A 14,743-nucleotide genomic window follows, 5' to 3' on the forward strand; every position below is an offset into this window, starting at 1 on the left:
GCAAAAAATTACTGTACTTCTAATGAATATGTCATACCTCAGTTATGCTATGCTACCATTATCAGTTCAAATAAATAACAATGACTGAATTTCTAATCAACATGTCATATGTAAATGATGCTAAGCTATCATTATAAGTTCAAATATTCAATAATGACTGAAATTGTATTAAAAAAGTCACACCTCAATTGTGCTATGCTATCATTATAAGTCAAAAAAAAAACAATGACCGAAATTCTAATTAACATTTCATATATCAATGATGCTATGCTATATTTATAAATTCAATTTACAAAAAAATGACAGAAATTCTAAGTAATATGTCAGATATCAATCATGCTATACTATCATTCTATGTTTATATAACAAACAATTACTGAAATTCTAATGAATATTTTACATATGAATGATGCAATACGATAATTTTAAGTTCAAATAACACACAATGACTGAAATTTTAATGAAAATGTCAGATATGATTGAGGCTATGCTATCATAAACAGTTCAAATAGTAAACAATACTGAAATTATAAAGAATATCTCATATATCAATGATTCTATGCTATTATTATAAGTTCAAATAACAACCCATGTCTGAAATTCTGATGAACATGTCATATGTCAATAATGCTATGCTATTGTATACAATTCAAAAACCAAAAAAAGACCGAAATTCTTATGAATATTTCATATATAAATAATCCTATGTTCTCAAAATAAGTTCAAATAACAAACAATGACTATAATTCTCATGAACATGTCATATATCAATGATGCAATGCAATCATTATATGTTTAAATAACAAACAATGCTTAAAAGTCTAATGATCAATTAATATATCAATGATGCTATTCTATTATAAGAAGATCCATTAACAAACAATGACTGAAATTCTACTGAACATGGGATACATAAATGATGTTATATTATCATTATAATTTCAAATTATGACTAATATCTACAATTCTATTGAACATGTGATATATCAATGATGCTATGCTATCATTATAGCTTCAAATTACGAACAATCACTGAAAGTCAAATGAATTAGTCATATTTCAATGATGTTATGCTATCATTATAAGTTCAAATACCAAACAATGACTGAGATTCTAATGAACCTCTAATATATATTAATGATGCAATGCTATCATTATAAGTTCAAATAAATAACAATGACTGAAGTTCTAATAAACATGTCATATATCAATGATGCTATGCTATGAATTAAAGTTCAATAAAGAAACAATGACTGATATTTCAATGAACAATTGATATATTATTGATCGAAAGCTATTATTTTAAGTTCAAATAACAAACAATGACTGAATTTCTAATGAACATGTCATATATCATTGATTCGATGCTAACATTATATGTTTAAATAACAAACAATGACTCAGATTTAAATGAACATGTAATATATCAATGGTATTATGCTTGCATTATAAGTTCAAACAACCAACAATGATTGAAATTTTATTGAACATGTCAAATATGATGGAATTTCATAATAATAAGTTCAAATAATAAACAATGATTGCAATTCTTGCGAACATTCCATATATCAATCATGCTATGCTTGCAATATAAGTAGACATAACAAACAATGACTTAAAGTCTAACGAACATGTCTAATATTAATGATGCAATGCTATGATTGAAAGTGCAAATAAAAAACAATGACTGAATTTTTAATTACCATATAATATATATTATTAAAGCAATGCTATCATTATAAGTTCAAAAAAAACAATTACTGAAATTTTAAAGAACATGTCATATATCAATGATGTGATAATACCATAGAAAGCTCAAATAACAAACAATGACTGAAATCCTAATAAAAACAGTTCTATATTAATGATAGAACTCTCATTATGCTCATTAAGTTCAACAGAAAAAACATGATTGAAATTTTAATTAGCATGTCATATATCAATGATGCTATGCTGTCATAACAAGTTCGAATTAGAAACAACGATGGAAATTCTTAAAAATATTATATATATCAATGATGCTATGATATCCTTAGAAGTTCAAATAACAAACAATGACTGATATTCTAATGAACATGTAATATATCAATGATGCAATGCCATCATTATAGGTTCAAATAACAAACAATGACTGAAATTCTAATGAACATGTCATATAAGAATAATGCTAAGCTATCATTATATGTTAAATTAATAAACAATGACTGAAATTCTAATGAATATGTCACATATCAATGATGCTATGCTATCATTATAAGTTCGAATGAGAAACATTGACTGTAAATCTGATGAACATGTCATGTATCAATGATACTATGCCATAATGATAAGTTCAAATAACAAACAATGACTGAAATTCTAATGAACATGTCATCTATCAATGATGCTATCATATCATTATAGGTTCAAATGGCAAACAATGACCGAAAGTCTAATAAACAATTCATATATCGATGATGCTATGCTATAATTCCAAGTTCAAATAACAAACAATGACTGAAAGTATATAGACCATTTCATATATCAATGATGCTATGCTATCATTATAAGTTCAAATAATAATCACTGACGTAATTTCTAATAATAATAATAATACATATTAATTGTCCAGAGTTCAAGTAACTACAAATGTGACACTTGATATAAGAACGTCAGGGGAAAGTGACAAAATACATTTGTGGATACAAGACATATCAGGCATTATGAAGAAATTCAGCAATTGAATAGAACATTTTTCATTTTAAGAACCTTAGTAGATTTCTTTAAAAGCAGCCACACATTTATGGGCCTTAATCTCAGCTGGGATTTTTTTACGATTGCTTTAGTTTTAGATTGTTAACTTGCCAATGCTCCCTCCTCTTATTTCATAGGATTAAGCTTCTTAATAGAAACCTAATTGGTTGCGGGAATCAATGTAATAATGTAACAAAATACGTCGAGAAATTCATTATTTTGGGTACGGAAATAGGTTTGGGGGTACTTCAAGCATGGGAAAGTATTAAAGAAGGGAAAGGAATGAGAGAAGGTGGGGACAATGTTCAGCTCCATTGGAACTCCCGAGTAAGGTATCTGTGATTGAAACATTCTACTCGAGGTCATTGTGGTAAGGTGCTAAGAATTATATAGCATTTCATCTTTTATCTTAATTTAATCAGCTTCTTTGGAGAAATATCTCGAAAGTATAATCAGAGCAGCGGTTTACAATGGTAATGTTTTCAAGAAAAATTGTAATACCTAGTTGTCACACTTAGTAAACCATACAAATAACTTGTTCACTTTAGGAAAAGACAACAGAGGACTGGGCGGATGAGTACGACTGATGATGTTTTTAATTTCGATGAGGTTGGTCATTTGAATTTCCTGAGGTGATTTTTTTGTGATCCATAATCTCAGGGGAGGAGCTGTGTGATTTTTCAGAGATCATATGTACTTGGGAAAGGTGGCGCAAGATAAGGAACTGATTCTCCTGCCATGATGTGTGAATTACCATGCTTATGAAGGGTTTCTTTATTATGTCAGGAACAGGAGAAACAAAAACACAATAGCCTTACTGTTTCAGGAATATACTGCCTTTCAAATTTTCGTCTGAGGGCTGCAGTTATATCAAAGGGAGGCAACCATTTGCTAAATTCATTCAAGCCATTATTGAATATGGATGAAGTTTGGAGTAGGCCAAAATTCATGGAGAGGAAGAAGGGTAAATAGGGCCCCTACAAGGGAAATGGTTTATACTTACAGAAATGTGCATATGCGATCCTCTTCCCATTTCCCTTGTCATATCTGAGTGTGGTCACTCTCAATATCATAATTCTGAAATAAATGCTAATCACAACAACTTTCAACAGATACTTTTTTTAGCCCAAATAAAACCAAATAGGAAGTGCAGTATGGTGCATGTTAACTAATACACAACAAAAAACTCATAAAATATTTATATACAACAATCTATAACAGTACATGTTGCAATAATCATTACAATGTGTATGTTGGCCAGTATGCAGTCTACTCATTTCACACTTTTGAAAGGTCTGAACCCCTATTGATACATTTTATTATGTACATATTTTCTTGGTAGCATTTTATGCACCACTTGGCATGTGAAATCTGATAAATCACATTTGTATCTAAGTTCGCAAAGAGGTGATTTATGTTCTCACAAAACTGGAATCCACCGGGAAAGAGTCAATTAACAGTGCATAGCAGCATACGAGCTGGACATTTCACAACAGCCTTCAAAATTCTTCCATAATTTTTATGACCCCTATTGTCTACCCTGAATGAAAAAACAAATAATTCGAATGATTATTCATGTTGAATTTGTGGAAGAGTCAAAATTAACAGTATTGAAACTTATATATAAAAATGGCTTATGATTACAATATTTTAATTTGTTGATGAACTCTTGCTTCTTGTCAAAACTCCATTATTACAATATTTAAATTTATTAATGAACTCTTGCTTCTGGTCAAAACTTCATTTTTTCTTCCCCTCCATACCAGATTGCAAGATGTATGCATTGAAATACTGAGTGTTATATTAATACTCCTGAGGCAAGCCACTGGTGGCTTGCTTGTAAGCATGTATGCACTGTTTATGAAGTGAGGTTATGGAAGAGGTGTGACAGCAGTAGACAAGTCCATTGCATTGCCAATAGCTAAATGAGCAGTGCATCATAATAATATTCTGATTGTTACTTAGTGTAAAAGCAGTGCAAGTTGTATTTGACCTCTGTTATGAATGGAGGTAGCACAGGCTGGGCTCAATGAACTAAGGAGGAATGGCTAAAAGCATTCTTACTCTCCCTGAGACATGCAGTTAAAGACTAAAATAACATCCTTGAAATGAACTCCTGTAATTTGTTTTCATTAACAAACTTAATCTCTTCCAATTCACAGCGATGTCCAACTGAGACAACTTTCTAAATACCACAATTTCATGGGAAACAGCCAGCATGGGGAATTCAAATAGCTATCACATGCCGAATGTCATATACAAGGTAAAGCAGAATGGACTCCCTGATTTGAAGGATAAATTAATATGAAACCAATTAAGATAATTGAAAAAGATTTCATTTCTGAAAACTAAATCCAATGCCATTTTTTACATTGGGTTTTGAAAGTTATTCCATCCAGGTAATACATTTATTTGTCCAGAGATTTGTTGCATATTCATACATATACAAATATAGGACACGTCAGATATAAATTTCCCAATTTTGAAGAGGTACAAAATATATATATATATATCATACCAAGTCACACTAGTATAATTACATATTAACTGGTTAAGCCAGAATTGATGCGTAGCGGCAATTCCAGGTATTCATTTACAGAATAGAACATATTATTTTTTAAAAGGTTAAACAGCTTTTTCTTGAAAACAGGTACTTTTGTTTCGAATTTGATTTCATGGGGAAGTTTATTGAATAACCTTAAGCCCATGAGCAGTATTGTGTGTCCTGACAAATGGTTGGTGCAGGTCCTTGTGTAGTGACTATGGTAATTGTGGTTGGACTTGTACTGGGAAATATTACCCTTTGCATGTAAGATGACATTAAATATATATATGCAAGGTACTGGTAATAAACCAAGTGTTTTGAAGAGAGGTTTACATGGTGAATCGCAAGGAGCATTGCTCATAATACATATAATCCTAGTAATAATAGAATTAAGTCAATTTAAGAGGAAATTGGAAAAAAAACTTTTCCTTTCCATCAAAATACTTTATATCAAAATCATTTCAACATTACATTCAGGTGTAATTACAAAATGTTTGCACCCATCACTACCATCACCCATGCATGCATCAATAGTTGGGAGACAGGTGAGAGGGTTAGGCATATTGTTATGGGGAGATAATTTTTCAGTTATGTTGAAATGATCTGGAGGTAAAAGTTTAGCAGGAATGGACACATTATTTTTACCCAATATTCGTTATTTTCAAGTGGATGGCAAGTCTGTCTGTCTATGGCGCTTATTAAGGAAGACATCTTTTCAGGATCAAGCTCTCAAATCAAGAAGATGGCAGCATTCAAATAATAATCTTGGGACTTTCATTACCAATGGGAACTTTCACTTTTGTCCCGGTATGGAACTGATGTCTTGATATACACAAGCCTCCTCATAAGTGCCACTGCTGCTCAGCTGACTTGTGGGCAGCATGTAACCAGTCCCTAGGCCTTCCCTAGAGGACACTCCTTATCCTAAACTATTCCTTTTTTCAAAGAAATGTGCTGTCGCCAAACAATGCAATTTCAATGCAACTGTATGGATGTAAGACTTATGTACCAGGTTAATTTCAAAAGGAAAGACTACAATGTTTTCAGAAATAGAGAGAAATGTTTATTTTCAATGATTGATACATTATTTAAAGCTTGAATATTTGTTAATTTTTCTACAAATTGCCATCTCAGTCAATACATTTTGCAGACACTAAGGCAATTTTAGTACACCCATGTCACATCATAATGCCACCACATCATTGAGAAAGCATTGGGGCTCATCTTTGACCTCATCATCTTTGCTGAGGTGCCTTCAGGCCAAATGTTACGACAAACATAGTTGCGGAGAAGTCAACTGACAACGTCCAATTCCCACCCAAAAACACAGTTGCCATGGCTTTGATGACATGCTGTTTTTTTTTAATTTTTGTAGCTTGGCCAAAGAGGTATGCAGCCGCTCACATAATTAACACTTGGCCTTAGGTGTAAAATGGGATACAAGTTTCACTTGTACGAGGGTGGTCCCAGAATTACAGGCCTGACCTAGAGATAGCAATAGTTGAAATAAAAATATCACTGGATCTGAAAGTATGCAATCTATAAAGCATTTGCTTCAAGTTAGAAGACGCTACGTTGTTAAGTATTTGTTTGGTGGTCATCAATAGTTCATATTTTCAGTGAATTTGTGAAAAATAGTCATCGTTATGTGATACAGTACTTTTATTTGAAAGGCCTCAGCCCAAGCAATACAAAAGCTGAACTGGATTCTACTCTGGGTGAGTCTGCTCCTTCATTTACAACAGTAAGATATTGTGTGGCAGAGTTGAAACGAGGCCGTACAAGCTGTCAAGACCAGCATCGCATTGGTCGACAAAATGAGGTGACGACTTAACAAACGGTGAATAAAATCCACAAAGTGATGTGACTGGATGATTGTCGACTGAAAGTGCGCGACCTAGCAGACATAGTGAGTATTTCAAAGGGTGCGATACATCGCATATTAATTGAAATTTTGGACATGAGAAAGCTGTGTGCAAGATGGGTACCGCGTTTGCTCACACTCGAGGAAAACCAGTGTCCTGTCGATGTTTCAATTGAGTATTTACCAAAGATTCACAGCAACAAAGCAGAATTTTAGCACCATTTCATAACCATGGCCCCATTATTTCACACCCAAGACAAAAGAACACTCAAAACAATGGATTCAAAAGGGAGAACCGCCTCAAAAGAAGGCTAAGACCAACTCATCCGGAGGCAAGGTCATGGCATCTGTTGTTTGGGATGCCTGTCGGATAATTTTCATTTCATCTCTTGAAAAAGGAAAACTATCAATGTTGAGTATTATGCGAACTTATTGCAACGTTTGAGCGAAGAAATCAAGCAAAAGCAGCCGCTTTTGCCTAAGAAGAAAGTAATGTTTTATCAAGACAATGCACCAGATGACAAATCCATTATTGCAATGGCTAAAATTCATGAATTAAAGTTTGAATTGCTACCTCATGCACCCTATTTGCCAGATTTAGCCCCCTCAGATTATTTTCTGTTCGCAAACTGGAAAAAATGGGTCGGTAGTCAAAGCTTTTCCAACCATGAAGAGGTGATGTCGGCAGCTAATGGCTATTTTGAGGAGCAAGAGTTATTTTAAAAAGTGTTTACAGGGGTACTAATAAAATAGCAGGTGGAAAGTAGATTATTTACCAGGGAAAAAAGGGAGGCATGTGATGCAAATTGGGAATGTGCAAAAACTTTGCAAATATTATCCAATATGAGCATTAAGCTTCTCATTATGAATGACGAAACAATGAAACAAGGTGAGAAACACATGTCATGTTAACTTTATTTTTACAAGTTTTAAAAATGTTACATTCTGAGATCTTTAAGCATCAATAAAATACATCTTTGAAATCTATTCTAGTTACATAAATATATCTATTGCCTCATAGAGGTTTTTTGTTAAAATAACAGCCATTTTTACAATTGAATACATTTGATTCCAAGATAAATTCAATCCCTTTCATAGGAAATGGTTAAACAGAACACCTAAAACAGTTACATTCATATTTAAATGTGCATCTCATCTGGAAACAGACCACAAATGTGGAATGGGGTGCTACTTCATTCACACAGCATTTGTACAATTCATTAACTTTGCAGTTAATTTGAAGTTAATTAATTAACTTTTCAGAACAAACCAGTAACTTCAGATCTTATTTTAAATGTTGAAGTACAAAAATACTCTTCTGGATCATCATCAAAACAAAATCAGAGGCTAATATAAACAAAGCAAGCTAAAGGATACAAATTTTTTGTGGATTTTCAACGCTGAGTGAAATTCAACAAGCAATACTACGTTGAAATGATGAGGTAAGCCACATAAAAAGTGCAAAATAGAAATGACAGTTACCCATTGCTCATTGCCCATCTCATCCAGTGGCATTTGTCATGCTAAACTCGCAATGATAATTATCTCACCATCATGGAAACCTATGAATAAGACCACGCACACTACAGTGGATTTTAGCAATAGTTTCACTTATTTCACAATATTTTCACTTAATCTATTGACAGGAACGCATTCATACAAAAATAACTTGCAGTATTTGCTAAAAGGGAAGATGATCTCAAAAGTAAAGGAAGTTTGAAGTTTTGGCTAGGAAATGTGAGAATGCTATTTCAATCCTTTTGCAGAACTTTTTTTTTATTCAATGTTTTCCAATCATTTGGTAAAACAAGACAAGGCATAGTTAGTAATGCTTCTCAAATATACTCACAGGAAAAATACAAAATATGTGATTGCAAGACAAGCCTGTACTGAGAGTGGCGTATCTACAAGAAAAAAGTGAGGAAAGAGAGTGCGCAGACTTTTGTGGTATCCATTACCTCCATTTGTCATGGATCATTTAACAGCAAAGGCAACCTTAGATAATTCATGCGCACACACAAGACTCTCAGTACAGGCCTCAATATCACATATGCATATCAAAGTATGGAATTGGTGTTTTTACATTAGTAAATTTTCAACTAATTGAAGAATGTTGCCTAACAATATAAAAAGCTGTAGAATTCCTGCAGTGAATGCCAGGATCTGCAAAATTTCGTCTAAGTCATATTAATCACAGAGAAGCTGATTTCGTGAAGGATCATTGAGCAATATGTATGCAAATGTCCCAAAAAGTTTAAAATATCTTCCCACTAAAATAGTCGCTAGAAATATATTGTGACTAAAAACAGGTAAAGTAAGATATGAATAAAACATGAGTTTTATGATAGATGTGTATGTTAAACATTAACTTTCAAAGTTTCCATGGCAAGTTGGTGAGACCACTAAATAACAGCAAAGCATAGTATTGGAACTTAAGTTATTTTGTGCCATATGCTGCATCTCAATTACTTTCAGAAAGTATGTTGTTCCATTAATTGCATACTTTCCTCAAAGTCTATCACCCAAAAAGAAAAGAAAAAACACTATTTTCTGGTACGTACATTTTTACCACTGATTGAAAAAATGCCAAGGAAGATAATGCTTTTTAAAGGGCCAATTTTATGAGGAGAGTTAAATACTCAATGTCACATTTTCTTCTCAGGTTAATGTCTCAATTAATGGCTATTCTCATTGTAAAAGGATAGCCTTGAAGAAATATGGTACAGCAGTAATGTACTGCAGTATTGCTTTCTCCCACTTGGAGGCATTCATCAAAAGCCGACCCCGGTGGCGGCGGGGTAACGTCCTCGTCTGCCATTCCAAGGGTCGCGGGTTTGATTCCCGCCTGGGTGAGTTTCCCTCCATCTAGGGCTTGGGTGTTTGTAAATGTGACCATTGTTATCATTGTTAAAAGTTCGATGTAAAGGCCAAAATGTGCTGTTTTCGGACTAATACTGAATAAATAAATAAATAAAAAAAGAATTCACTTTCACATTTGATGAAATATCTTTGGTGAAAACAAATATGTTATTGAAATGCTTTCCCCATTTTCCAAGCCATAACTGAATTCTTTTTCCACAATGTTAATCTCAATAAGCCCCATCTGATCTGCCTCTTGGATGCATTCTTCAAATTATTTGAAACACAGAAATGACAGAATTAAATAAATGGCAGTGTATGATGGACATGAATAAAAAATATGTAACAAAAGTGACAAAGGTCAAACCAGTGAACCTTTGATAAGCCAAATACAAGTTACTGTCAACCCAACTTTACTGAAACAGTAACCCACCTTTGTTGAACATGTACAGAGTTAGAGCAAAGGGCTATTGCTTTGTTAATGATGCAATCACAACTGAATCTCCCAACTTATTCTTACATTAATACTTGTGCTTCACATAAAAAATACATCAACTAAAACAGTAAAAACAGTTCTAGAATGGATAATAACAACAGCAGGTTCCATAACTCACTCCACCATAGAGAAGCAGCACATTGCATAAAATTTGCATGCATAAGAAAAAAATAGCAGTTTATGAGAAATATTCAGCAAAATTGCAAGCAAATGTAAATGAGTGACCAGCAAAATTATTTACAAGTATATTAACCACTGAAAAATTGCAATCTATTGATTTAAATGCCATAATTAATTATTTGTACAACTAGACTTATAAAGTGATAATGCACTGAAAATGTGCCCAGCCCATGACAACAATTTCATAGGTCCACTATTCCGAATAAAAATATGATCCAGATGAATTAGTGACTGTATATTCTGAATTACATAACTTGAATATATTTAAATTTATTTGTACATAAATGATAAAGGATAATTCTCCGACTCCAGTTCTTCCCAAATTCAAGGTTTTATTCTTCCATTAAAAATAATATATAAATATATCAGCATTCTTGGTACATACATACTGAAGCAAACTAAGTCCAAATATTTGCGAGTCAATTCTAAATAATTATATATTTCTATAATGTGCAATAAATACTTTCAATAAATCTGTAAAATTTAAACTACATGGCCTAAAATCATGACTACATCTGCTATATTGCAATTCCAGTTTAAAATGACTGATTCCTTATGAATTTATTCTAAATAAAATACTCTGGTTGAAGTATTATAATATTTTGACCTACTTCGTCGTTGTCATATTGTTAAAATTACCTTAGCTAGCCAGGCCTACCTTTATATTTAGAAACATCTACAGTGTTACTGTTAAATAATATTGGTATGATATCATTTACCATCATGGTCTAGATACAAATTGATGCCAACAGCAGCTGAGTAAATGGCATTTAGTTGGGATGCCAAACAAGTATAAGTACAAAGCCCGGTGTTTGACTAAATTTAGAAACGCTCAATTTTATTAATTGGCACAGCAACCAAATTATTATTAGGCAATAATAAGAGCATAATACTTTCAACTATTAATATACTATGCACAACAGATTGCTTTTCACATATAAATGTTTGACAGACTTCTCAACTGCAGTGCTAAGTCCTTAATATAGAAGCAAAAGCTTTTTCTAATGTAGAAAATTTTGCATTTTGCTTATTTCAGCTCAGAGACATGTCTCTATTTCAATGAGCAATAGTCTCAAATTCAAAAAAATGAAGAACTACGCACATGTAATAATGTGAAACCCAGAAATTCATTATTCTGGGAAAAATCAGAATGAGAGCTTTCTCATCAGTTCAGGGACGACACATAAATAACTCATTCGCACTTTCACATGTGTGCCAGCATCAAATGCAAACTTCAAGCCACGAATAAAAAGCAAATATCAGACGATATAAACTGAACTGGACTGACTGTTCAAAAACACTATGAACATCAGAACTATTCAGAGATAGGCAATGTAGAGATGCCAGGTACTTGTGTGTTGACTCCAGCCAGTGAAGAGTTACATGATTGAACAGGCTTACTTGCATTTTATTCAAAGTTACTTTGTATCTTATAGATGCAATATTTCTAATGATATTATGTTGCTTGTTAAAATATCCTGAATTGAATAATCACAAAGTAGAATAAAGCATGAAAACAACTAATGCTCTAAAGAAATATTAGGCGCTAAAAAAAAGGATGTATTAGTATATGTATAACCACAATAAAAGCATCAATGCTTGAGAAGATGATTGCATGTTTACCTAATGAGGAGTCATTTATGCATTTGTTACATTCTCTGACCACCCCACAAGGAATGAATTAACAACAAACTCATGGTACTCCTGAGTTACATATATCATAATATGTAACAGTGCATTATATATGCTACATTTTGCAATAATTTGAAGGTTAAAAACTAGGTACATGCTCATGCAATGGAATTCGCTCCAAAAACTGCATAAACATTCACCTAAAGTAACACATTCAGTAACTAGTTCGAATGAGTGCAAACATCTTCGATACTCAACAAAGATATTCAGCGGCACAAATGCCCATACTTAACTGATGAGGTCAATCACAGTTTCACATTCTAAAATCACCCACGTTTGGCATAAAGAGAAGTCAATAGAAGCACTCGGGACGATGGCGTGACTTGTTTGTCGCAGCAATGGCCAGCAAGCAAGAGCATAAAACCCACAACAACAAAACCAAACTGGTTCAATGTAATGGGAAAACCTGGGTGACTTTTCCAATTCCCCGCGTGCGTCCCTCCCTGAAGAGGAGCCTCATTCCAACGCAGAGGCGCTCCGGGTGACAGAGGAACCGGAAGAGCACCGAGGCTCGGTCATCTGTGTGGATGCCACCAGCTGCCATGATGCCTTCCATAACGGCTGTCTGCCGAACACTCCCCACGTGAACTGTTGCCTGGAAACCAGGATGAATCGCTGTTGCGTGGAAGAGCACGCACACTGTAGCCTGTGAGAACAAGAAAGGGTCACTCAAAACAAGAATAGTACTGTGCAACTTTGAATGCATTTCACATCATCAATCCCAAGGCAAACTTGGCTATGCACCAACATTGTAAAGAGCATTTAATCAACTTCAATTATAATCAAATTTAATAATAAACTAAAATTAAGTGGTAAAGGTGTACATGAGGATACATATCTTCAAGTTTAGCATGAGAATGAGTAGTAGTATAAAATGGTTACAAAAGGACTGGTGAGTTTGAACACTAGGGGTACAAGCAAGCTGGATGGACACCTCCTACAGACCGTGGTTTGCCATTCAATGGCCAATGATCCATCACGATTCCCGCTCCACTCTGGTTGAATATGGAGTGGTCTTGTACTTAAATGCTGAGAGCAGCAATTGAGAGAGGGGGAGGTGACCATGATACATGCATGTCTCCTATTTATTCAGGAACAAACATGAATCCTCAGCATGCTTGACCAAAACATTTCCGAAGGGTGGTGAAAAGACTGACTGGGTAATGCCAAGCAGTTGATCCAATTCATTTCAAGAAGTTGCCTTTGAAGATTTTATTCATGTCATCAGTGATACCAGATATTCCTTCCGTACTTCCAACAAGTTTATCGTCAAAGGTAAAAATTAAATGTGTATGCCTACAAGGTAAATCTGGTGATAGCTTCCAGACTTAAGAGAGGCATATAACATGAATTTAACGTATTGTCTGAAATATATTTAAGTAGATGGGAGAATTTGAAGAGAGAATGCACAACATAAGATGATTTCTCACCAATTTCCTACAAAGGGAAACAGATGAGCAGATCATACACCTGTTTTTTCAGAGAAAGGAGTCATATTCCTTGGATATATTTAATCATAAAGAGTGTTCATTCATAGGTTGGTCATCTTCATTCCAGAGAAAAAAACTTTAATAAATGCGTTTTGTCATAAATTTCATTTCCTATGAAATATACAGAATGCTTTCAGCTAATCCATGATATATCTTTTTGTAGATTCTTTAATGGCAATTTAGTTCTCATAAATTATGACGGCAACAATGTTTTGCACATTTTTAACTAGGAGTTGGTAGTTGACATTACCAGCATAAACATTCATTGGATTATCAGCTTCTATTACATTTACTTTCAATATCCCGCTTTTTCTGATTGCTCAGAATGCCTATGGTGAGAGCCGTATACTCAGGACTAACTCCTCGATGATCTTAGAGCAGAAAGTTAAACTCAGCTGCTCCACCCAATGATTTACTTGTGACTGGTCTAGATACAGAATTCTGGTTTAGCTTGGCTCGCCAGAAGATATGTTGTGTTGAAATCGATCACCAATAAAGCATATATTTTTTTAAACAGCAGCTTTGATTTATTTCTTATCACTGCTCTAAATATTGCTCACAAATAAGAATATATTTTATGTGATTGTTAACATAAGATTCCATTATATACTCCATTCCATTACATTCTATATTCCATTATAACATTCCATTTAAATAAATGAAAAACTCCAATAGCCATAAACAGTTCTGTTCCTAACTGTTTACGGCTATTGTAGTTTTTCAGTTAATTAATACTACTAGCCATAAGAGCTCAATTCTATCAACATTCCATTTGATTAGAATTTATGCATAACCATCAAGTAGGAGAAAACAGGTAATTAAAAATTAATTAAAATCGTACTGCAGTCCTTTGGGAAAATCTTCTGCATCCTTCTTACATCCTA

At 33.5% G+C, this 14,743-nt stretch overlaps 1 protein-coding gene across 5 annotated transcripts in view; it reads right to left on the reverse strand.

Moving 5' to 3' along the window:
- Positions 1 to 10,570: 10,570 nt before the first annotated feature.
- LOC139693278 (GTP-binding protein 2) overlaps positions 10,571 to 14,743 on the reverse strand; it is a 44,198-nt gene continuing 40,025 nt past the window's right edge. For all 5 annotated transcript variants that reach the window (XM_071591388.1, XM_071591386.1, XM_071591390.1 and 2 more), the window contains exon 9: positions 10,571 to 13,015. In XM_071591388.1, the coding sequence (XP_071447489.1) occupies positions 12,758 to 13,015 (258 nt within the window). In that variant the 3' untranslated portion in view covers positions 10,571 to 12,757. The remainder of the gene's footprint in view (positions 13,016 to 14,743) is intronic.

Source organism: Hetaerina americana, unplaced genomic scaffold (genome assembly GCF_022747635.1).
Source record: "Hetaerina americana unplaced genomic scaffold, ioHetAmer1.1.p SCAF_456, whole genome shotgun sequence".
NCBI lineage: Eukaryota > Metazoa > Arthropoda > Insecta > Odonata > Calopterygidae > Hetaerina > Hetaerina americana.